Source organism: Jatropha curcas, chromosome 1 (genome assembly GCF_041381405.1).
Source record: "Jatropha curcas cultivar XTBG-Jc1 chromosome 1, XTBG_Jcur_1.0, whole genome shotgun sequence".
NCBI lineage: Eukaryota > Viridiplantae > Streptophyta > Magnoliopsida > Malpighiales > Euphorbiaceae > Jatropha > Jatropha curcas.
Genome location: NC_143151.1, coordinates 31,805,151 through 31,830,026, shown reverse-complemented (window position 1 = coordinate 31,830,026; position 24,876 = coordinate 31,805,151). Strand labels below are relative to the sequence as shown.

The 24,876-nt window shown below is 32.8% G+C and overlaps 2 protein-coding genes, 2 long non-coding RNA genes, 1 other non-coding gene and 1 pseudogene across 6 annotated transcripts; 1 reads left to right on the top strand and 5 right to left on the bottom strand.

Moving 5' to 3' along the window:
- Window positions 1-427: 427 nt before the first annotated feature.
- Window positions 428-3,415, bottom strand: LOC105635083 (G-type lectin S-receptor-like serine/threonine-protein kinase CES101). 2 transcript variants are annotated; one of them, XM_020679685.3, is made up of 7 exons: window positions 2,227-3,415; window positions 2,036-2,137; window positions 1,727-1,938; window positions 1,444-1,654; window positions 1,113-1,350; window positions 873-1,029; window positions 428-780 (listed from the first exon to the last, which is right to left on the bottom strand). In XM_020679685.3, exons 1-7 carry the CDS (start codon window positions 2,729-2,731, stop codon window positions 484-486), a joined length of 1,722 nt encoding a protein of 573 aa, XP_020535344.3. In that variant the 5' UTR covers window positions 2,732-3,415; the 3' UTR covers window positions 428-483. The 2 variants fall into 2 exon arrangements, with proteins under 2 accessions (XP_020535344.3, XP_089581270.1); XM_089725144.1 differs by having other exon boundaries at window positions 1,727-1,935.
- On the bottom strand, window positions 2,881-3,659 carry LOC149499396 (G-type lectin S-receptor-like serine/threonine-protein kinase CES101 pseudogene; annotated as a pseudogene).
- Window positions 3,660-3,858: 199 nt separating this feature from the next.
- On the bottom strand, window positions 3,859-7,111 carry LOC105634982 (G-type lectin S-receptor-like serine/threonine-protein kinase CES101). The gene is made up of 6 exons (XM_020679693.3): window positions 5,819-7,111; window positions 5,239-5,621; window positions 4,965-5,175; window positions 4,653-4,890; window positions 4,416-4,566; window positions 3,859-4,333 (listed from the first exon to the last, which is right to left on the bottom strand). The coding sequence occupies exons 1-6, from the start codon at window positions 6,984-6,986 to the stop codon at window positions 4,028-4,030; spliced, it is 2,457 nt and encodes an 818-aa protein (XP_020535352.1). The 5' UTR covers window positions 6,987-7,111; the 3' UTR covers window positions 3,859-4,027.
- Window positions 7,112-7,290: 179 nt separating this feature from the next.
- Window positions 7,291-8,136, bottom strand: LOC105635081 (SKP1-like protein 1A). The gene has a single exon (XR_016322186.1). It is a non-coding gene; the product is annotated as an SKP1-like protein 1A (transcript).
- Window positions 8,137-9,293: 1,157 nt separating this feature from the next.
- On the bottom strand, window positions 9,294-12,194 carry LOC105640831 (uncharacterized). Its single transcript, XR_016319482.1, has 3 exons — window positions 11,482-12,194; window positions 10,467-10,531; window positions 9,294-9,627 (listed from the first exon to the last, which is right to left on the bottom strand). It is a non-coding gene; the product is annotated as an uncharacterized LOC105640831 (long non-coding RNA).
- Window positions 12,195-14,161: 1,967 nt separating this feature from the next.
- On the top strand, window positions 14,162-14,839 carry LOC110009542 (uncharacterized). The gene is made up of 2 exons (XR_002284448.3): window positions 14,162-14,384; window positions 14,470-14,839. It is a non-coding gene; the product is annotated as an uncharacterized LOC110009542 (long non-coding RNA).
- The last annotated feature ends 10,037 nt before the right edge of the window (window positions 14,840-24,876 follow it).

Sequence of the window (24,876 nt, the reverse complement as noted above, 5' to 3'; positions counted from 1 at the left end):
TTTATTAGATGTAAATACTCCTGTATAATTACATTTTCTCTCTTGATTCAGTAAATACATTGTCAACTTTAGAGAAGGAAAAAAGAATAGTCCTGACTTGATGTTGATTTTTAACAATTTTATATATTTTAGTCTTGCCGCCTACATTGACTCTTGACTATGTCAGTACCAGGACTGGTCAATTTTTTATTTTTCATGAAAAAAAAAAAAAAGCTTCATATGGTTAATTTCTTCTAATTAGCTCTCAAGAAGGGAAAAAAAAAAAAAAAACAGTTGTTCACCTGAACCATCTTCTTCCACCGCGGGCCATGAACTACCGGTAACAAAAGAATCATGTTTATGCTGGAAACTACAAAACTATTAAGAACTTAAATTTCTTGTATCTAACATATTAAATAATAAAGCGAAACAAAATCCAACGGATCCATAAAAAAAAAAATTTAATTTCATTTGGACAAATACAGAATAATAAAAACAGAAACATTATCTAGCTTCTATTGCTGTAAGTGATACACTATTTATGGAATAGATTTTTGTACTTTTTGGCATTCGATCAAATCTATCAAGAAAATATACAGGTCGTTTGGGTGCAGAAAGATTTAAACTTTCATTTGTTAACATAGAAAAAACATCTGACATCGCAGGTCTATCTGTTGCCTTATCTTGTACACATAGCAGACCAATATGTATGCATCTTGCTACTTCACCATAAGAGTAAGATTCATCCAAAGTTGGATCCATCAACTCTATGCCTCTACCTTCTTTCCATAGCTCCCATGCCTGAAACAAGTCCATTTGAAAATTTAACAAGGTTGCAAAGTTGCATTCCAGTTGGAGCTAAATTGACTATAGAAGAAAATGAACAATCTTACAAGTCCTATAAGGTTGAGTGGACATTCGGAATCCAAACCATAGTTGCTGTTATTCTTCTTGCTGCTCACAATCTCAAGTAGTAGGACACCGAAGCTGAATACATCTATTTTAGTTGAAACTATGCCTTCCAATGCATACTCTGGAGCCATATAACCACTGAAAGCAAGTTCATTATAAATTTTAACATTTGAAGAGAAAAACACATTCTTACATGATTAAACATGATTCATTATACTCACTGTGTTCCAACAACTCTGCCGGTTTTCTCTTCTGATTCGTTCCTCCCAAATATTCTTGCCATGCCAAAATCTGATATTTTGGGATTCATTTCAGCATCAAGTAAAATGTTACTTGCTTTCAAATCTCTGTGAATTATTCTCAATCTTGAATATTTATGAAGGTAAAGAAGTCCTTGAGCAATGCCTTCTATGATGTGTAGGCGTTTTTTCCAGTCCAATAAGTTCTTTTTAGTAGGATCTGTTCCAGAAAAGAATCAACACAATGCATGAAGATTAGAAGATGAAAATTATTCAGAAGGAAGAGAAGAAGAGAGTGTTTTAGTTCATAAACCAAAGAGGAAAAAATCCAAGCTTTTGTTCGACATGAATTCATAGATTAGTATTTTCTCTTTTCTCTGAATGCAGCATCCAACAAGCTTGACAAGATTAGTGTGTTGCAGCTTTGCAATTAGCATTAATTCATTTTTAAATTCTGCTAGTCCTTGCCCAGAATTTCTTGAAAGTCTTTTTACTGCTACTTGCAGGCCACTATGTAAGTCTCCCTGAAGAATGAAATAACAGTTTTAGTAGTTGTATTAGTTTTTCTCTTTTTTAATCATATTGATTTAATATACCTTGTAAACAGATCCAAATCCACCTTGACCAAGCTTATTTGCAGCTGCAAAATTATTGGTGGCGGCAACTATGCTTTCAAAGCTGAAAAAATGCAGCTCATGGCCCTTCTTTCTGTCTCCTTTGACTTCATTTAACTTTTTAGTTCTGCTAGAATCTGTTTCATTAGCTTCTAACTCGCTTAATAAGATGTCCTGCTCTTCACAATCCTCTGCTGGAAGTTGTCAAGTTTTAGCAGGATGTGATTAGTCAATAAATGGTAATGATTAATCCTCTAACTTGCTCTAATTAATTTACTTATTTGAAGTTACCTGCTATTCTGTTTCTTCTTTTTATCAAATAGTAAAGTGAACATGCTGCAAGTAGAGCCACAAGTCCTGCAATTATTAGGACAAGCAATATCCACCTCTTTGCTGCATTAACAAATAGGTTTTTTCCTGATTAGCAATCTAAGTAAACTACAGTTAAAAAATAAGTTAGTTACTATGTATTTAGTATTTACCTTTACTTTTTGCAATATTTAGGACATATATGACTCTAGTTTCATCATATTTCTCTGTGAAAACAACTCCTTGACCCCATATCTCACAGGCAGTGAGATTGGAATTACTGTAAGCATATGCAGTACAAGAACAATTGTTCAGGCACTTTTCCTGACAATCAAAAAGGCTTAAGTTGTAACTTCGATCGAACTTCAGTCCTTGGGCAGACATGAATCCTTTTTTTGCCTCAAACCAATCATTTTTGCTTCTGCATAGAGGCAGCGTTTGTTCCACACAACCAGGATCAAATTTGTAGGAACAAGCACCAAATGGAGCTGGTCCTCCTATTTCTAGTATTGAACCACTTGAATCTATCATATATCTTGATAAGCTATGATTTTCACTTTCACTCAAGGCATATGTGTAGTAATATAAAATATCATCATTATTAGCAGTGAAGCTAAAGTTGCGGTTACCTTCATTTGATAATCGAGGCAATAATTTGAAATGATCATTTTGCCACATTCCACTTGTCCAGTATATGCTTCCTTTCCACCATATTACAAGTTGGCTACTTCTGGCCTCTTCACTCACTCCAATGGTAAGGGAAAAGGACCCTTGAGCAGGAACATTATCGTTAATCCATGAAGAAAGTGACCATGAACGCTCATTTTTTAAGTCAATTCCGGTTTCATACCAGGAAGGAGCGTGTCCGTAGGATAATCAAAGCTTTCCCAAAGAATATGCTTCGTAGAACCATCAAAATTCATCTCTTTCAATACAAAATTTCCTGAATTCAATAATGTTGCACTTACATTACTTGTTGCTGCTGCATAACTTAATGTAATGAAGCTGCCTCCATTATAGGAAATTCTCAGCTTGCCAAGTTTATCTATCGTAAGAATTCCTGATGCATCAGGAATTGGATTATTTCTGTTTGCAACCCAGACCACGCTCCTCTTGGCAATTGAAACTGACTTCTCATCCACAACGTTGTACCATATTCCCAAATATCGACTTCTTGAAGTGCCTGGGCTAAAGAATCCAAACTTGAAAGTCCCATCAGCAGAAATCAAGTAATCAGAATCCTTCAACTTTTGGCCTTGCAGTATCGTGTCTGTAAATGAATTAGAAAAATCAATGAACAATAAACAAAATGACAAAAACAAAAAAAAAGGGCTTCTTTCTTTGACAGCCATAACGAATAGGTTTGGGAATAGAAACAGTATTGAACATAAATCATTCATCTTTAACATTAAAAGTTAGCTTCTCCTCAAAAAAAAAAAAAAAAAAAAAAAAAAAAAAAAAAAAAGAAACTAGCCGTTTATTTTGACTAGCTGAGTTAGGAAGATGAAACTATGTTTGCCTTTTCTTTGTCCAATGTGAAACTTAATGCAGCAGAACTAATTATTTTAGTTCATATGCCTTTGACAATTTCAAAACCAAACCTCATCTAGACCACTGCAATCGCTATATCTTTAACTACAGACAAGAAAAGTATCTCATAGTTCTTTATTAAATTATTAATTTTTTATGCTTTCTTCCTTATAGAGGTTCTTTTCAAACTTTGTGTTCTCAAGTTATTACATTCTCTTAATTAATTTTGATTTCATACTCTGTGGGAAAAAGATAATCCTTATCCAAAATCAAAGTCAAAGGTATGACAAAATTTCATTTCAAATACTGATGATCGAGAAGTATTGGTTGACTATTGGCTGGTTGAAACCACAACTGTAAAAAGTAGAGTAATTGCATCTTTATCATTCAGTACAAGATTAATCGCCTGCGGATTTTTTCGTCTACAATTACAGAAATACATTTTCACCTTGCTTCCATTTCACTGATTGATACCCCATTTAATGAAAAACATTCCTGATTCTGCTCTGCAATCTCTGCAGCCTGCAAATTCCTTCGATTGTAAAACCCAGGTTGGTTTGGAGAAGGCAGTTGATTAGCTTCATTATATATCATAGACGTAACTTCTAACATGGTGGGTCGATCCATTGGATTCTCTTGTACACATAAGAGGCCTACAATAATGCATCTCAGCACCTCATTCTGATATTTGTCGCTGATTATCGGGTCAACCAGCTCCAAAACTCTGCCTTGTTGCCATAACTCCCATGCCTAAACCAATTCAGTAATGAAAATTTCATCAAGAAATAACATAAACTAATAAAAGGCAATTTAAGTTGGGTCAAGAACTCACATATACTATAAGACACAGTGGGCCATCAGAACAATGAAAACTGTTATTCCTTCTGCTGCTAACAATTTCCAGCAACAAGACTCCAAAACTGAACACATCTGACTTTGTTGAAAAGATGCCTTTTATTGCATATTCAGGAGATATATAGCCACTGCATTTGTAGTTCATTGAACAACATTGGTAATTAAATGCAGAAAGTAATGCTTAAAAGCATTCAAGCAGAATTTATCAACTTACTATGTTCCAACAACCCTTTTAGTCTTTTCTTTAGATTCCTCTGAATCAAATACTTTTGCCATGCCAAAATCTGATATTTTTGGATTCATATCCTTGTCAAGTAAAATATTACTGGCCTTCAAATCTCGGTGTATTATTTTCAGTCGCGAATACTTGTGAAGGTAAAGCAGCCCTTGAGCAATTCCTTCAATGATGCTGAACCGTTTTCTCCAGTCTAGTACTTTCCGATTCATAGGTTCTGTTCACAAGCATTTTATTAACATAAAATAGAAGAATGACAATTAACTGTGACAGAATCAGAAGTCCACTGACCAAATAGCAATAAATCAAGGCTTTTGTTAGGCATGTACTCATAGATTAGTATCTGTTCTTCTTTCTCAATGCAGCAACCAACAAGCCTGACAAGATTGTTGTGTTGCAATTTGGCAATTACTTTTACTTCATTCTTGAATTCTTCTAAACCTTGCCGAGAGCTAGTGGAAAGTCTTTTTATTGCTACTTCTGGACCACCTAGTAATTTTCCCTGAAACAACAATTTGTTTAAAATAAAAATTTATTTTTAATCTGAACAGTTGAAAGTATATACCTTATAAACAGGTCCAAATCCACCTTCCCCAAGCTTGTTTGTTGAGGCAAAGTTGTTAGATGCTAATGCAACACTTTGAAAATTGAAAAACTGCAATTCATGGATGCTCTTGTCATTTCTACAGGAATTGTGCTTTCTATCAATGCCCAGCTCATGTAATAATCTTTCTTGCTCAGTGTTAGCCTTCTTTTCCTTGTATTTTCGCCACATTTGCAACAGGGGCACAGGCTTCCACGTCGAGGGGATAGTTGTAGTTCCCATATCCATTGGGACCAGAACATATCCCTTGTATTTTCTCCATATCAGATGGCATAAAGACCATAACAGGGACATCACCAAAGCTCCTCCTACCAAAATGAATAACCACCACGGCAACTTCTTTTCTACAATTAAAAAACCAGTTTCAATATCCTTTACCAATAGTCAGCTTTTGTTTCAAAATGCTACATTTTGAAATGCTAAATTTAACAGAATTAAAAACTGAAAAGAACAATAAACTTCCCATAAGCTGAGGAATTTGTGTATTACGAAATTGACAATAACAGAATATCTATACACTTCTATAAATAAGTGATCTTACTTTTGGATTTGCGGACATAAATGGCCTGCCAATATTTTCTGTATACCGATGTCTCAACTGTCACTTTGCTCCAAATCTCACAGCCAGTGCCATCAATTTCATTTGTAGGTGCATAGGCAACACAAGAACAATTTCTTAAGCATTTTTCAAGACAATCATTAATACTAAGATTATCACTTTCATTGAACTTAAATACATCTCCAAACACAAAACCTCTTGTGTACTCGAAATCTGAAACATGCTTCCAACAGATTGGATGCTTCTGATCCACACATCCAACAGTATTCATATAGTCATAGGAACTTCTGCATGAAATTAGTGGATTTGCAAAACCTGAGCTTAGAATAAAATCATTAATTGATAACATTGGAAAAGATGTTGTAGCATCATTCGCATAATAAGTAAAATACTTTTCATTTTCATTAGAAACATAGCGAAAATGATATTGATCCTGGTAAGCTAACTCATGTGATAAGCTGAAGCGTCCATCTTCCCAAGTCCCACTAGTCCAGTACAAATCTCCTGCCCACCAGATTTTCAGTTGGTTCGTTTCATTTCGGTCCATTCCAAAGGTGAAGGAGCCAATGGCTGGTGACCAATTATCAATCCATGATGTTAGAGACCAATTATGAGCAGTGTGCAAGTTAAATCCTAATTTCATACCCGGAAGAAGTGTGTGTGTGGGATAATCAAAACTTTGCCACAACAAACTTTTAATAGATCCATTTGAATATAGTTCAGACAGTATGAGATTCCCAGAATCAAGCAAAGTTGCAATAGTGTAACCTGATGCTTCAACTGAAGTTAATGCTATAGGATCTCCATCTCCTCTATTACATAGAATTTCCAAATTCCGGTCACTACCAATTGTAAGAATACCTGAATTGTCAAAAAGTGGAGTATTCCTGTTGGCAACCCAAACTACCTTAGATGATGGGTCGTACGAAATTTCTTGTTCAGTAGTCACATTATACCATATTCCTACATAATGCTTCCCTCTGGTTTCAAAGAATCCTAACCTGAAGATTCCAGAAGCTGACATTAAGTAGTCCCCATTTTTGAGATATTGGCCCTGAAGTAATGTATCTGTTACTGAATATGAAGACCCCATTAATAAAATGAAGCATGAAAAGCTGAGCAGGAAAAGATTTTGCCCTTTCCTTGCCATTAATAGAAGGGCACTCTGTATAATGCTAGTGGTATGATGATGCCAAAATCTTTGAGATCATAACAAAAGACCTATCATAACAAATGCCATGAAAGACCAAAAAAAAAAAAAAAAAAAAAAAAAGAGCTAAATATGACTTCCCATCAGAACGTTTTTGAGATCAAAAGAAGGCCATGAAATCTCCTTCTGTATCCTCAATTTAAGGCTTAGCAAAACTACTAGCAGATATTTCTGCTACAGTGCCACTGGACCTATTCTTTATTTGACCAAGACTTTTGAAACCAAAAGTGTTAAATAAAAGTGGGTGGATAAGCTTCATGTAGTCAGATGAAAACCAAGTTACTCTATTAAATTAATGAACACACTGGTCAAAAAAACCATTAACTGAGTTTCCTGTACTTTTTTTTATTTTTTAAATTCAACAATGGCGGGATGTTTTATGCCTTAATTTCCATGGGCCTGCAAAATTTGTACCGAGAGACTCATGTATTATTCAGTTAGGGATTAGCCCACTTGCATAAATGCAATGCACTCAAGTCCATCAATTTGATCTATAGTTCAAAAGTTCAAGTTTAGGATTCTATTAATTGAAAGTTGAAACTGGAATATATGAATATCTGAATACTGGGCAAGTTAATTAAAAGCCCATTGGTTCTCTCTACGAACTTCTTCCTCTTCCTCTGGAGTGTAGTCATTCTTGATGTGAAAAATCTTTCGAATCTCCTCGACAGTCTTTCCACTCATCATACTAGCCACTTCTTTACAAAGCAAATCCAAAAGGTCTTGAATGTCCAAAAAGTTTGAAGCCAAAATTACATCAAAGAGAATATCCTGATCAGGCCTAATTTCCTTGACGAAATTGGCATCCCAACTTTTGAGTTCTTCAGATTCCTCGCCTGCGTAATTCTTATCCTTACCTTCAGCGGCCAACTCATGATGCTTTTTTATGTATTCGATCACCTTCGCCATTGTACGGCTGTTCACATTCGGCAACGGAATAGTACTGTCAGCGCATCCGTCCTCTATCATATGCTTGATTGTTTGGGATACCAAAGCGTATTGCTCCTCCAGTTCGAATATCACCTCATCGGAGGTCTTGAGCGTGATCTTCTTTGTTGACGGAGAGGAAGACATTGTCGATGACTCCACAAGAGTAAAAACAGAAGGCAGAGAAATAGAGACAATAACACTAAATTAGAATGCGGAAAATCGTGAAGCAAAAACACCCTGCTTAGAGTGTGATTTTCTTCCTCACGCCGATTAGGACGTCTAATAGCAGTTGGATCATGAAGAAATTTAGATTTCCAAGGTCATCCTGGATTTGTTCGGGACACTAAAATAAATAATAAATAATAAATAAATAAAATTTAAAATATTTGTATTATTTTTATTGTATTCAAATGCTAGTATAATTTAATTTTGATTATGAGTTAGTTTTATGGGTTACCAATGTCTTTTCAATAGAGTTGAAATAATATATTCTTTTCAATTGTTTCAACCAATTAGTGAAATTAAAAAAAAAAAAAAAAATCGTGCATATAATGAAACTACATTCTGGGACAGGACGGTATAAATTTCAAATTTCTGTCCATTTCAAATTTACAAATGGTTGTTATGGGCTAGGAAATATTCTGCTGTTCGAGTACCATCATCATCTCAAAAAGATCATTAAATTAATGTTCAATGGCATTTTTAATACTGCAGATGGTACACTCCACTCAGCTTATAGCCCAAAAGATGATGTACTTGGCATATTAGCGCGATAACTTTCATAATAATTATATGTCGTAGGGGGAACTTGAGGTATATTGTCTACCGACAAGGCTTTAACTGGAATACATCTAGATCTTATTTCATATCTCCTTCGCCTCTGTAATTCTTTTAGTGTTTGAATACAAGGAAACTCTATATATGGAGGGGTAGGTTAAAGCATACGAAGAGTTTCATTATGAAATTCTTCATTCATTGCACTGAATAGGCTAGATAATCTTCAATGGAATAATAGATTTTTACGTGTTGGTGATATTGAACTGTAATATATATGTTGGAGTCCATATGCTTGTATTAAAAAAATATTATGAAAATAAGGACAAAATTTATTATTCAATTATATTAGGAAATTATAAGATAAAATAAAAAGATATCGAATAATTACTACAACTCTAACTTCTTGTCACGACCCATTTCCGTGGGCCGGACCGGCACTAGAGCCCAGGTAAGCTTAAGGCCCCCGAGGCCCGTAGTAAGCCTAAATTATTCAATCTGTCTACATGATTCTCCTAATTTCAACAAAACAGTAAGCCCATATGACTTAAGATATAAGTTTTATAAAATTTTCAAACATCTGGCCCAATATCAAATAATACATAAAATTTAACCAGGGCCTATTCACAATAACTCATAATTACAATAAGGGCTTACTAGTTTACCTACAGTTAATTGCACAATAATTAATTTATAGCGTAGTGCTAACAATAAGGCCCAATTTAAATACACAGCCCTATAACTGCGGAGTCCAAAAAAAATCTGATAAAAGAATAATTTATACATTCAAAATTAAATATCAAGAATATAAAGTTTACATTTATAACTCTGCGGAGAAGATTGCAGAGCTTCAGTCGGATCAACTGCTTCCTAGTACCTGGGAGGTTTGGAGAGAAGGGGGTGAGTTTTGCAACTCAGTGAATAATAATAAATAATACACACCACATACAGTCAAGCAAAATGCACCCTACTATACTGAATGAACACACAACAGTCAACCATATGACATTACATCAGCACCCACAAACAATATCACCTTCAAATAATCACATCACGTGGAAATTAGTCAGTGGAGTCACCGAACCCCGATGAGCCGTCCTCCCATATGGCTCATCCTCTCACATGTGCACCAGGGAGCCGATCCCCCATACTGGCCGACCGGTCTAATCCTCACTTGACCAGCCCTCTCATTGTTTTTCCATTCTCTCTTTTCTTTTTCATACCAACAGGAGGTAACCCGGTCGTCTCCATCAAATCTAGATCATCAGGCGCTCACAACAGGAGGCCACCCTGCGGGCTGCGATCAAATCTAGATTATCAGGTGCGCCCAATAAAGAAACCAACCTGTGGTTTTCCATATCACACAGATCATAGCAGTAGGTGCACACGGGGGCGCCGATCTCCCATTTACCCGGCCAAATTTCATATCGTATTCAGGATCCATATCACATATACCATTCTCACAAACCCATGGTGACCCACTTCATCCCAATTCCACACAAACAAATCACAGCATAGCCACAGCACAAATAATCAGACAATACACCAATTTCATCCAAATGCACAATTATAAAGAAGTATAATTATAGTGATCGTAACATAATATATATGATAAAATACTTATAATATATTGTAAATATATAAATAAAAATATAAGGTTTATAAATAAATGTTATGCAAATGCAGTGTTGATATGCATTATTTACTATTACTCACAGTGATGGAGAGCGAAGTTCTAGCTTGATTCTGTCCTGGAGGAGCACTAGATGGACCCGGGCGATCTAAGAAATTCAAGAACGACACAAAAGAATAATTCTATCAGACAAAATATTCATTCACCACTCTTAAAAATTTTATTTATATCCTAACTTATCTACATAACTAAATTTTGAGATATAAGTTCTTTTCTATAATAATTTATTTCCTTCTAACTTGTATTTTATTTCCTACCGAAGTTTGTTTATTTTTGCTACCGAAATTTCTTTTATATTCTACCGAAATTTCGGCAGCATCTCCCCTAAAAATTGAACTATTCACCTGATAAAATATCAACAATTTCACAAATATTCAATCTATACGGCCCATCCGTCGAGCAATTGTTCAAACAACATTTCCCATCCTCCATCAATCTCAACATCACCACACAATTAAAATTATATATTCCAATAACATTATATCCAAACTACCTTAATAAAATCAACACTATAATTAATAAGTTGTTAACTACTCTTAATTACCAAATTAAATTAACCAAATTAATTAACTATAGATAATAAAATTAATTTAATTAACTAGCATTACTAACATTAACTTAGCTAAACTAATTGGCCACAAGTACTAAAGTTAACTTCTTTAACTAATATTACTAAATTAATTAACTTCAAATAATAAAATTAATTTAATTGACTAATATTACTGATACTAACTTGACTAAATAAACTAGCTACAACAATTAACTACAACCAACTTAACTAATTAATTACTAACACTAATTACTAACACTAACACTAACACTAACTTAACTAACTAAATTAACTACAAACCATTACTTTTATCCACTAAAACTAACTTAACTAAATGAATCAATTAACTTCATTGTCTAATACTAATTTAATTAACTAATGTTTCATTATCTAACTAACATTAACTAACACAATTAACTAAATTAACTAAACAACATTAACACAGTTAACGTTAATTAATTAATTATTGCTAGGTCGGAGATTCTTACGCGTGTTGGGTTAGAAGCAGTGACTGTCGGTGGTCGAACTCGACTGGCAGTGGCGGAGAGAGGCCGAGACGACCGATCGGCGTGCTGGAGGAACAGCAGAGCTGCTGTGACGCCGGCGGAGGCCGATCTGCAGTGGCAGCGACAGCTTGACAAAGCTGTGCTGCTGCTGTAGGCGCAACAGAGGGGCAGCAACGCGATCTGGCCGAGGAGACGAGGAGCTGCTGGCGGAGCTGCTGCGTTGTCGAGTTGCAGTAGGGGCGGTGGCGGAGTGGCAGTGGCGCGCGGCTCTGCTGCGTTGCCTCTGGCTCGCCAAGAACGTAGGCACAAGGAAAGAAAAAGAAAGAAAAAGGAAGAAAGGAAAGAAGAAGAAGAAGGAGAAGAAGAAGAGGAAGAAGGAGAGGAAGAAGAAAAGGGAGAGGGGGTGGCGGCAGTGGCGCTGTGGTGGCAATGGCGATGGAGTGGAGGTGCGCTGGTGAGGGGGAGTGAGTTTAGCGTTGGAGATAAAAGAAAAAGAGAATTTTCTAGATGGTTTGGGTCGAACCGGTTTGATTCGGTTTGATTCGGCCCAAATCATCGATTTCAATCGGTTTTCGACTTTTCAATCGGTTTTGGGTTCGGTTATCATGGTAGTTGCACTAAAATATTAATATTAATTTCCAGGCTGTCGGTTCACTAAATATAATTGAAAATAAATTTTAAAAATAAAAATTAGAGTCATTTCACTTCTGCACCTCGAAATGAAAATCCAACGTCTAGTTCATTGCACATATCAAGTGTATTGCACCAAAACCACTAGATTATATGCGCGTTTCGTTGAAAAAATATTTAGAGTGAATAAATATTTTTTATTGAAACTACTAATTAATTTGGTGGACTCTTAACAAAACACTATTTTTCTATGTACTTTTTGCTAACTAGTGATCACATCCCATAATTGCATTAAAACTATCAAATGAATTGTGTGTTTTAGTGAAAAGACAAATTGACAATTTAAAATTTTTATTTTGTATCGAAACTACCAATTGGATTGGTGATGTCAATACAAATTAAAAATTATTGTTTATTTATATAACTATTTTTTTATTGACTGTTTGTCAATACAAGTTACTTTTTCTATTATACTTAAGTCACCAACTCAATTGGTGGTTTTAGTGCAATAATTTCTCCATGTCATGACGAACATTGGAGTTTAGTAAATAGCTTTAAAATGACATTAGATTGGAAAATAGTTTTACGGAGAACATTGTTTTTGTTAAAAGCTCTAGCTTTCCTTATATTTTTCAAATTATTAAATTTTCATATTTAATTTGAAGTTTAGAATATACAAAAGAAAGAATTTTTACATTTGTACATCATGAAAATTTAAAATTAAGGCATAATTATTGTTTTTCTAACTTATCATATTTGATTTGATTTTGAATTTTAAAACTAATATAAATCTCTCTATATATGTAAATTACAAAAATCTTAAAAAATATAGACAAAATTAAGACGTAATTTTTATTTTTCAATTTTAAAACTCATAAAATAAAAATGTAATTTAAAAATAACTAAGTTTCTTCGTATGCCATAATTGAATTTAGAATTCAATAAAAAAATAAATGATGGGAAAGGAAAAAAGTAAATAAAAATAGAAAAATGTTGAAAATTTTCTCAAATAAGATAAAAGCATATGCTAAAAAATTGAGTGTATTATTTATAATTCACTATTCAATTTATATTCGTCCTACCACTCATATATTAAATTAATAAAAATAAATTTTCATGTTTCAAATTTATGAAAATAATTTTTTTATGAAGACGAGAGTATTTATCCTTTCGAAAAGCAAAATAAAACGGAATCAATTTTTTAAAAATCTATACTTTTGATTGGTTCGGTAATGTGTCTAGACAAGTCTCTATATGTAATTAATATACTAGATTTAAGAACAAACGACGAATCCTTTCAGCCAGAAAAAACAAAATGACACGTCGTTTCTCTCTAGTTCCCATCTTTTGCATCTCCCTCCTTTATTGACTCACACTCTAAATATATGCCAATGACAAGATTCTCGCTATTCTACTCTAATTTGGTTTTACTCTAATCATGCTGGATAGTAAAGGCGTTTGTGGGATTGGTTTAGTTCGGTTTAAAATAATAATTAAACCAAATTTAAAATAGCAGCTTGAAAAAAAATTTAAAATCAAAATCAAATCTCAAAAGATTTTAATTAAAAGTTTGGGTTTGAAAGAAAAAAAAAATGAATTTTTTCATTCAACTAGTTAACAAAGAAAAAATAAATAAATACCATTAAACATAAAAATGAATTAAATGATAAAATAAAACACATATATGATTTTAAGCTGTTATTCAAAAATTTTAAATTAATTTTTTTATACGTTTATTCTTACTGCGGTCCAAAAAAATTATGTATTAAATAAGATGTTAATTAAATAATTTATTAATATAGAATTTACTCTACATTTGTTACTAAAAAAATAATAAAAAAAAACTAAAGATTCGATTTTAAATTTTACAAATTGAACCAAATCATCAACATTTAAAACTGCGGTTTGAGAAACACACTATTGACAGGTTTTTGATTTCTTATTCTCCAAGGGATATTTAGCCATAGATAATTAGGTTTTAAGCATTAACTGTTATTTCTAAGTTATATTTATAGAGTCGATTGGCCCAATGTTTTGACAGCGAGTGAACCCGATTACATCGATTTCTCAGACTTATACAGTTTCAACATCTCTCTATTTGATTTAAATTGACTCTACAGAGAAGAAGAAGGGTAGGTCTGAACAGCAGCTGAGGAGGAGGAATTGCAGCCATACAAAGAAGAAGAAGAAGAACTACCATCTCAAATTTAACAACAACAAAAAAGAATTTCACTCTTCTCCAAATTTAAACCATGGTATATATAATTTCTTTCTCTAAATTTGTTCTTGTGTTGTTATTGTTATTTATCATTGATTTTTTGTTTCGTTTTGTTATTGAAGTCATGGATGTTGCGATCGTTAGCAAGGCTGCTAATAGCATTAATGTCACAGCCAGCAGTGTGTTTTTCAACTTTACTGTATTACAGTAATCTTCTTCCGAGAAATTTGAACTTGGAGAGACTGGTTCGACGAGAATTGCTCTATGAGGATAGTTATATGTTTAACTTTATCATCAATGTCTTGAGATGTTTCTTGTAGATATAATTAGTTATTAATTAGATCTACTCTATGGCATTAGTTAGTTAGGAATTTTGTTTCTCTGAAACCCAATCTTGTTTCAGGAAGAAGACGACGACTGTATATTTTTCCAGCAATCGGAGAGTTATTAATTATAAATAAAATTGTGAGATACAGGAAATTATATAAATAATGTTTTAGTATAGTATTATAAATAATGTTTCTTTTTTTTTTTTTCTTTATCTACAACTGATTGAAGATATCTAAACAGTGTACATTAAATTATAAAAGTTATAATTAATTTATTTATTTTGGAGCTTAATATATATTTTTACCTTAAAATTTTTTGCTTATTACAATTACAATTTAGGTATATTTGTATATACGAGAATTGGAAGAAAAATAATATTAATTGTTTTAATCTTTTTCTCTGTTATCTTTTTGCTCAACGACAACAACCACTCCGTCACCACTCACCACCATCTTCTGTGTTGTTTTCTTCCCAACCACCACCACTGTCACCTACTGGACATTCAACTAGCAATGGAGGTAAGTAGGGTTTGGACTTGAGTTCAGGGAAGTAGAAAAAATGGTATTGGTTGTTGTTAGTTATATATTTATAGAAGGTAGTCTTTGTTCTTTGAGGTGAAAATTGACTAATGAACACCAGGAAAAATAAAAGGAGAACAAAAAAAGTTTTGTTTGAATGATTAATTATCTTGATAGATTTTTGCCACGTATACGTGTGTTTCTAAATTTGTATTTTGGTAGAAAAATTATATACTTTTCGGTGAACATCTACTTTTTTTTCTTTTCATTCACAAATAAATAGTTTAAGGTTCTAATAAGTTCCGTAAATTATGATAAGAAAATTCGTTAATTTTAATTAAATTATTATTTATTTAACATTATTAATAGTTAATATGTTTAATATATATAAGGGTAAAATTGAAAAATCATTAATTATTTATTCAGAATGACTTACATTTATGGAGAGAGGGAATAAAATAAAACTATGAATTTTTCATTTAAATATATAATTGTGCTTGTGCTACAAAATGCAGTTAGGGCCTAAACGGGCCCATATTGGTTGCATAATATTTTTTCCCGGGCCAGGCCTGCCTGCCTATTCAACTGAATGAGTGTGCATAAGTCAACACTACTCAACAGTTACTTCTTCAATATTATCTCGAACTGATGAATATTATTAACAATAACATCAGCTTGGATGAAATTGAATTTGAATGTTTTGACCATTAATTCAAACTGAATTTGAACCTAAAAATTCAAACTTAATTGACACTTTTTGATCAAGTTCAGCGGTGTATGGAATTGATCGCGTCTAAATAAAACATTTCCTCACGAATTAGTCTTTAGTCGCAATAACCTTTATAACCTCATTAATTATAATAAACCACTTTGATGTAGTTGAACCTTTGTTGTCATAATTATATTGGTCATATAATTCTTATCCTAATTCATTAATGGAAAATCAAAATTATGTCCAAATGTCACATTTTTCCTACCTCTTGTAGAGTAGAAAATTGAGTGAGAGCTCTGAAGTTCGAGTCCTCTCCATCGCAAAAGTTATTACTAATTTGGTGATTCTTATTCAAAAAGAGAAGGCTGCCCCCTGCTGTCTCCCATATATCAAAAATATCTGACAAACTTTGTCTATAAAATCAGGGATTCAAAACCTGAAATAATCATTATCGGAAGAATTTTTACCTGAATATCATTTTCGACATGAATGTAAAAACTACTGAATGAACCGAAAGATTTACATTATAGCTGGCAGAGTAAACTTGATTACTTGACACAAAAGAACATGCTCTGTAAAGGGGAAAAATCTAATTAGTCAACTTTCTCGTGATTAAAGAAACAAACCGCTTAAGGATGTTATGCAATTGCAAGTAAATAACAGAAGGAAGTTAGTGATGATATATATATGGATATAGATAATAGATATATGTCAACTGTCACCAGCTGACTTATTGGGCCCATACCAACGACCCAGATGTGACCAATAGTGTGACTATAGTTGGTTACTTGTCTGTTTTGCATATGTATGTTCATTAATTAACGACTTTAACTGTTATATAACCGGTAATCCACCACTTCGAACGTGCCTAGGATTCTTTCTGTTTTTTTCTTTCTTTCTTTTTATATTTTCTTGGTTTGGTGGATGGCAATGAGTTGCTGCTCCAGTCTAACGAAATCGCCTGCTAATAAAAATAATCATCCAAATCTTTAAAATTAAAGAAAAATGTTATCGAAGTAAAGGTTTATTGATGAAAAATTGCAACCTTAAAACCGGCATAATTCATAATAATAATAATAATGTAAGTCGCGTTTATAAATCGAAACAATAATAATAAATAAAAAAATCATATGGTCAAAATAGCTGACCAAAAAAAAAATTTATCATCCTAAAATTAAAAAATTAAATGGCATTAGCACGACTAAATAATGATTAAAAAATTTTATTATTATTCTCTAATTGAATTTTATTTATAAATCTATCTAAAACTACTATTTTTTTTTTTTTATAATACACACGATCCAATAAGTTCCAACGGGTGCTCTTCATGAATTAAAAAAAGCAAGTATTTAATTCAAATAAAATTAAACAGTAGATAAATTATAAAAGATAATCGTTTCATTTTCATGATTTGAAAAATGTTTAATTGCAGATCAAAATTCTCATCTCTCATTCAATTTATTTTTATACTTCTTTAAACTAATTATTTTTCATTAACGTATTAATAATTCATTAGAAAATTAATAAATATTAGACTTAATTAATTTATGCGTGCGTGCGCGACACGCATATATATATATTCTCCTAAAATTGTGGTGAAAAGTTCTCATGCTTTTCCACGACATTGATCAACCGCAGCTTATTAGCATCTCCCTTTTTTCTGTTTTCAAAAGGAAAACGCACAAAGGAATATATACTTTTGCAGGAATGCAGAAAAGAAGTGCTTTAATTGAAGCCATAGGTTATCATTTCTTGCACTTAACTATAGCTATAGACTCAAAAAAGGGTCAACTGCTTGGCAACGAAGCAGCAGGACTTTATTATAATTTATGTATATCCAATCCAAAATAATTATTCTCATAATACTTTTTAATTATCGTATATTTTAAGATTTGTTTAACAGTAATAATAATAATATATTAATAAAGATAAAATAATATAACATTACCTTAAAAAAAAAAAAAAATTATATGTACACGGGATGTTGGTGACAGCTGTATTCCAGCAAGTCACTCTTTTAGCAGGGCCTGCATGGAATAAGAAGCAAAACGGTAGATACTTGTGACACGTGGACCTTTCAATGTGGGTGCCCTTATTTTATGCCTTAAATCAATGAATGCATAGCTTTTTGGATTTCTAGTTTATCCAATTTTTTATGCTGTTACATGGGGAACAGCCAATCATTTAACTAACAACATATAATTTGACCAGACTACCCTTGAGACCTACTATGATATTAGGGGTCATCACTTTTCATTGCTCCTTCCCTCTTCTACACAGACATACATGTATATATAAGTTGATTTTCTTTTCTCCTTCGCAAAATATAGTCTTATTTAAAAAAATATATATTTATTATTTAATTTCTTACCATATACTTAATTAATATATATCTCTATATTTTCAATTGTATATATTATTTAATATTCTAAAAGTGTATATTAGAAAAAAATTAAACAAAAAATATAAATTAATTATATTAATTAAATTTTCTTAATCTAAGTGAAAGTCAAATTAGACCTCTATATATATGGGGTAAAAGAAGTACTCCTTTTTTTATATATATAGTAAGAGCATCTATATTCTTATTTAATTGCCATATTAGAAAAATAAAAATATTTTTTAAAAAATGCTTTTTAATGTTAATGTCTATTTGTTATGTCAAAAAAATAAATAGATTTTTTAATGTTATTAAATAGATATTGTGTAATATACCTTCTATTTTTAGAGGGTATATTAAACAATGCGAATATTTATTGCTCTTTAGTGATTGATTGCATATTGCATTATAGGTTTAGAAAAGAAAATAAAAAAGATAACGACAAAAGGATTAAAACTAATTAATGCATTAGAGAGAGATTTTTAAAATTCAATGTCTATAAATATATATTCAGCCACAATCCACATTAGTATTATAGATGCTCTAATTACTTCATCATTCTTATAATTTTTATCGACTTGCATAAATATTAAAAATTTTAGTTAATATAGTTAAACTATAATTTTTTCTTTATTTTTCCATGATATACCTTCATATTAATGTCCGTTAAAATTAAATGATTTATATTAAATTCTTCTTTAAATTAAATAAATTATAGTTAAAGATTTAATTAAAAAATATTTTCTCTAAAAATTAAAGATTGATATTTTATTTATATCAAGATTTTAATTAATTTATTTTATTTATTGATAAATAAATTTATTAGACCACGATAAAATAATCAACTTTTAATATTTTTCGCTTCTAAAGAAGGAAATATAACAATAATTTGGAACAAATAAAAAAAAAAAGACAAAAATTAAATGCAGCACCACCTTATTATTTTGTTTACCAAGAAAATGACATGACTAATCATTAAATGAAGGGAATGTCTTTGAAAAAAAAAAAATCAGACCGCGTCAAAATTAATTAAAGGAAATAGTAATATACACTAATTATTTTGAAAATTTTATTCTATGCTTACACACGAAGTCAAAGATACACCAGAGACTTGGCATCAATTGCCCCGCGAAAGCAACATTTCTTGTGCATTACTAATTAATAATAAAATTATAAGATTGGGTCTAAATGTTTTCTCATTAATACTTCATGACTTAGACAAAAACAAACTATTAAATATAAATCTAATACATTATTTTATTCATGAATTATTCAACTTGGGGTCCAAGTCACCACAAAAAAAACGCCATTTTGCGACCGACAAATCGGTCGCAAAATGGCAAAAATCGGTCGCTATGTATACTTTGAGACCGATTTGCGACCGACAAACGTCGGTCGCAAAATCACTGGTCGCAAATGTTAATTGCGACCGATGAGAAAATCGGTCGCAAATTAGAGACCGATAAGTCGGTCGCAAAATTGAAAAAGCGGTCGCAAATTTTGGTCGTGGTTTAATTGGAAATTCAGTCGCAACTTTGGTCGCAGAATATCGGTCGCAATTTTTTAAAATCGGTCTCAAATTATAAATTCAAAAAATTTTTTTTTGGTATCAAATCGGTCGCAAATCGGTCGCAAAAATGAAAAAGGAAATAAAAAAAATTAAATATTATTTTGAAACCAAAATTTTTCTACACCTGTGAAAGTTGACATAAATGCATATATACACACACGCAATTCAAGAACAGTATAAAAATGTAATTTTTATTGTTCTGAACAAATTAAAAAATGAAAATACAAATGAAAAAATAAAAGGTCGGAAATCAAATCTATATATGCTGCTGCTCATCTGCAGGATCCGATGTCGGACCGCCGGGAGGAGTACCTGCTGGATGTGATGTAGCGCCAGGAGGGGTGAGCAAGGTATCGCCTGCAGCATCGGGATCAGGAGCCGATAGTGGCTGCTGCTGAGACGTCGAAACATGTCGGTCTGTAGCAGGCGCAGGATTAGAGGAAGAAGTACCAGCACGGTCCTCACCGGACAGCCGCAGCACATGCGCTCTAAGCTCTGCAATCTGTCTCTGCTGATCAGCAAGCTGAGCCCGTATATCATCATCATAGTGCGAGCCAGTGTGCTCCGGCTGCGGTGCTGCGCTGGCTGTAGAAGCGTGAGCTGCTGAGCCAGTGTAAAACTGTGATGCCTGAGACCCGATGCCGTATACCTTCCTCTTCTTCTCGCCCCCTACAGCCTCGAGATAAAGCGCTACCTCGTCAATTCTTGACTCAGCTTCGGATTCATCGGTCTGAGAAGTAACAATACGCTCCCGAGCTGTAGTATAGTTCTCCTGAAAATAAAAAATTAATTAATCAATGCAATTGCAAGCTTTATTATATTGAACTTTGTACATCTTCGCAATGATTAGAGGGTAAATGTAAATATTATTCATTGTTACTTACATTGACGCTCAGCGCACGTCTGTCGACAAAGGTATTACGATCGTGGTCCTTCGTGTGAGTGTATGTAAACACCTCCATCGGTGTGGGCTCACGACCTAATTCTTTAGCCTGTAATAAATTTTTATTCATGATATATTAATATATATGATGTACTTTCATTAAACATCAGTGTATTGTAAATGGACTAGGTCACTTACTAATAATCGAGCTGTCTCTATAGCAGATATAGATCCGCCTGTGTGTCGCGAAGGTCCTGCTCCATCACCGCCAGTCTCACTGCGCCTGTTTTGTGCAAATATCTCCCGCTTTCTCTTGAATGCAGGATCCTCCCAAGCCTTTTGCCAGCTCTCCCATATCTCCTGAGACACGCACTGCTGCTTCTTACCGCTTTTTCTCATCCTATACGTGAAGTCAGCGTATCGATCGGCGCATATCTTCTCCCAGGCTACTTTCAACATAGCTGTAATGGCCTCGTCCCATATGAAATGTTTCTGCAAAAAAATGAAATATAGCGTTTAAACACTAAGGATTTATCTTGAATTGTAAACATTGAATGATGATATAACTTAAACCAAAGAGTACCTGGAACTCCTCCCAATAAAAGTCTCTCGCCTCTTGTGGTACGGCATCCCATGTGTATCCTTCTTTATGCAGCTGTAGCTTGATTATCTTCAAAATTTGCCTCGCTGCTCGAGAAGATGGATATATGCTGAAAAAAAAAACAGAAGTGAAATATAATTACACGAAAGCATCACAGAGATGAACAAGTACAAAATATAATTACAAAATATGCCTACAGAAAATCTGAATAAGTACTTACTGTCCCGCTACCAAACTGAGGGTGATACGTGGATCTGATGAAGCTGCAAAATAAATGACAAATGTTATACATTTCTAGATAATTAATATGTAATTAAAATGACAGTTATGACATTTATGATTACCTTGCACAGTGGGTGACTGTGCAGCTGCTGGAGTCTGTAATGGTCCAGAAATGGGGGTAGAAGAGGAAGGAGCAGAAGAGGAAGGAGCAGAAGGCTGTGATGGCGGCAGTACTGGACGCTGAGCAGAGGATGAAGCCCCAGACGTACCTGAAGAAGGATGTGATGGCGGCAGTACCGGTCGCTGAGCAGAGGATGAAGCCCCAGACGTACCTGAAGAAGGATGTGATGGCGGCAGTACCGGTCGCTGAGCAGATGACGAAGCCCCAGACGTACCTGACGAAGGACGAGGGATCGACCCTACTCGTCCACGGGCACTGCGTCCAGGTACACGACCTCCACGCGAACCACTGCCGGACGCGTCAGAATCAAACGCTCTGCCTCTAGCCATCTGTACTGCAGATATCAGAACCTAGATAAAATGAATTTATACAATTATATGAATTGTAGAACATGTGGTAAATACGAGTAAACAAAGTGAATACCATTGAAATTCTTCATTAATAATATTAATTGCATATACATTTATCAATTTCTAACAGTAAAATTGCTCTAAGTTTTAAGTGTCTTCAATATCATCTGCTTCCTCCTCCTCTTCATCAGCTTCCTCTTCTTCATATTCGTCTTCTGAGGTACCCATGATGATTTGATCTTCTTCCTCTTCATCATCTGATGCTCCTATTTCAACATAAGATCGGCTTTCATCATCCAACCTATCTGTTAAATCTTCAACAACTTGCATCGGTTGCGTTTCAACCCTAACTTCTTGAAATGCCTCCGATACTGCGAGTGAAGAAGACTGTTTCGTTTCAAGACATTTCTTTTGCTAACTGAACAAAATCATCGTAACACCTTTCTGAAAAATGGTGCTCTGCTTTCATGTGTAGTAATCGTGCAACAACAGACAGAACTGAATGATTCTTGCATCCAGGCCACAGTTCAATGTTAGCTGCACTTAGCATGTCAAACAATTGTTGTGCTGCTACATTTGGCGATTCCTCCATATTATCCCAATCAAATTGTACTCTACTCGCATCGATTACCATATCATTGCATTGATTACCATACAGAAATTGATAAGGCTGAACTTCTAAACTTACCGGAATGGAGTGGCCTGACCCACTGGCAACTCGAGCTTCACCATGATGTATCCATTCGTAATAATTTTCCACGAACCCATTTTTGCACAAATGAAGTTTCACTGTATCGATGTCTAAGAAGGCTCGATTTCGACACTTCTTGTGATTACATGGACACCTCAACTTATTCCCATCCATAAAACTGGGATTACCAACTGCAAACTGTATAAACGCCTCCAATCCGTGCAGGAACTCTTGTCTTAATATCCCATTGACCTCGAACCTCCAGTACATCCAATCTCGATTATTTTGCATTTTTGTTACCTAATTAACAATGTGTTTATCAAGGGTAAATTATATGTAATTGCATTAGTCTGATCTAGCCTTAAAACATGCCACTAATGTAATGTTCAAGTTACACTTATAACTAACTAAGGTTATTTCTATAATAAGGGGGAACTATAGATAAATGTAAAATAACTAAGTTCATTTATTCAATACAAAGGTTATATATATATATATATATATATATATATATATATATATATAAAGGTAAGTGTACTATTCTACATATTGAATTTATTGAAAAAAATTCGGCAGCATTTCGGCACAACACTATGAAATCTCAAATAGAAAGACACTTCAATAAACACTTCTATAACATATCAACATTCTCCAAAGGCAAAATGGCCACTACTAGGCCTCCAATCCAAACTCATCATTAACAGTACTTGCTCAAACAACAATTATCACAACAAAGTTGCACGTTAGGATAAAAAACTGCAGCACTCATTACAATTATCACAACCCTGATTCAAATTCAATTTCAATTAACCTAAAACGCAAAATTCAATTCTAGTGAGGGTTTCTTTTTAATTTTAACTTAGGCAGTAGTGGAGCAAGTACATGTTGATAATTACTATAACTAAACAACGCGTATTTATAAAAGCCCATAATTCTTTGGGCCCTTTAAACCATCGCCTTATTAAATTGGGCCCCAATGAGCCCACCTCTATCTTTTCTTGTTAACTAGCCGTTTAACTTTTTCTTTTTTTATTTAACTTATAATGTTAAAATTATTTTATAAAATATTTTAATTGAAATATAATGAAAGCATTTTCAAACAAGTTGTCGTTATCCATTAGAAACGGTGGAAATTATTAAAAAATAAATTAACAAAACACCACTTTTGTCAATGCAACTGTAACAACAATGACAAGTAAGTTTATTATTGAGAATGACAAATAAATTATATATATATTTGTTGTGTTCAACGTATTTTTATCTTATATTTGACGTAAGATGGTTAGACTTGCGAAATAATTTCTGAAAGTGACATAATTATTAAATAAGAGTTGGTGCCACATTATTTCATAATTTAAGAATTATTAAAAATTAATAATAAAAAATATTTATCATATTGATGTAAATATGCTAATAGAATCCCCCAAAAATCAATACTTTCCTCATCCAGGTAACCAATTACGTTTGGGAATCTTTTGTTGTTTGTTTATTACTATAATTTTATATTTCTATAATTAATTAATTTTATTTAAATATTTTAAAGAATTCTTTTTTAATGTTATTTGGAATCTTTGTACGTATGATTTTTTACCAACTCCATCCCTCTATTATTGATGGTTTATTCTAATTTCATAGATAAATTATTCATGTATAATTATTGATATAATTATATATATATTTTTAATAAATTTAAATGAATGCCGATTTAAATTTGTATTTTTTAATTTAAATAATTTACTTATATGTTTTCATTAAATAACAAAAGATGATATTATATGATCATTACTTAAATATGATCATTTTTCTGCCAAATAAATTGAAATATTTATTATTGTAATTAAATTATTTTAATTCAACTGACATAATTATTTATTTTTTTTCATTTTGAAATTCTCATATATTCAATTCAAATCCTTATTAATTTTTTTTATAATTACAGGACATATATAAAGATTTAATGATAATGCAATTAATCTTAATGAAATGAAATTATATTATATTTTATTAGTTAATCTTATTATTATAAATCCATTATTTGATTAATGTTATTAATTATAATAAACAGTCACAGTAACAATAATAATAAATCGA

What these genes read in the sequence shown, in the direction of transcription:
- LOC105635083 (XM_020679685.3), bottom strand. Translation starts at nt 2,731, where the DNA reads ATGTGGCAAAATGATCATTTCAAATTATTGCCTCGATTATCAAATGAA. An exon ending in CTTGGATTTTTTCCTCTTTG is followed by an intron (nt 1,351 to 1,443) that starts GTTTATGAACTA and finishes TTTCTGGAACAG; the next exon opens with ATCCTACTAAAAAGAACTTA. An exon ending in CACTCAACCTTATAGGACTT is followed by an intron (nt 781 to 872) that starts GTAAGATTGTTC and finishes GACTTGTTTCAG; the next exon opens with GCATGGGAGCTATGGAAAGA.
- LOC105634982 (XM_020679693.3), bottom strand. Translation starts at nt 6,986, where the DNA reads ATGGCAAGGAAAGGGCAAAATCTTTTCCTGCTCAGCTTTTCATGCTTC. An exon ending in CCTTGATTTATTGCTATTTG is followed by an intron (nt 4,891 to 4,964) that starts GTCAGTGGACTT and finishes GCTTGTGAACAG; the next exon opens with AACCTATGAATCGGAAAGTA. An exon ending in CACTGTGTCTTATAGTATAT is followed by an intron (nt 4,334 to 4,415) that starts GTGAGTTCTTGA and finishes GAATTGGTTTAG; the next exon opens with GCATGGGAGTTATGGCAACA.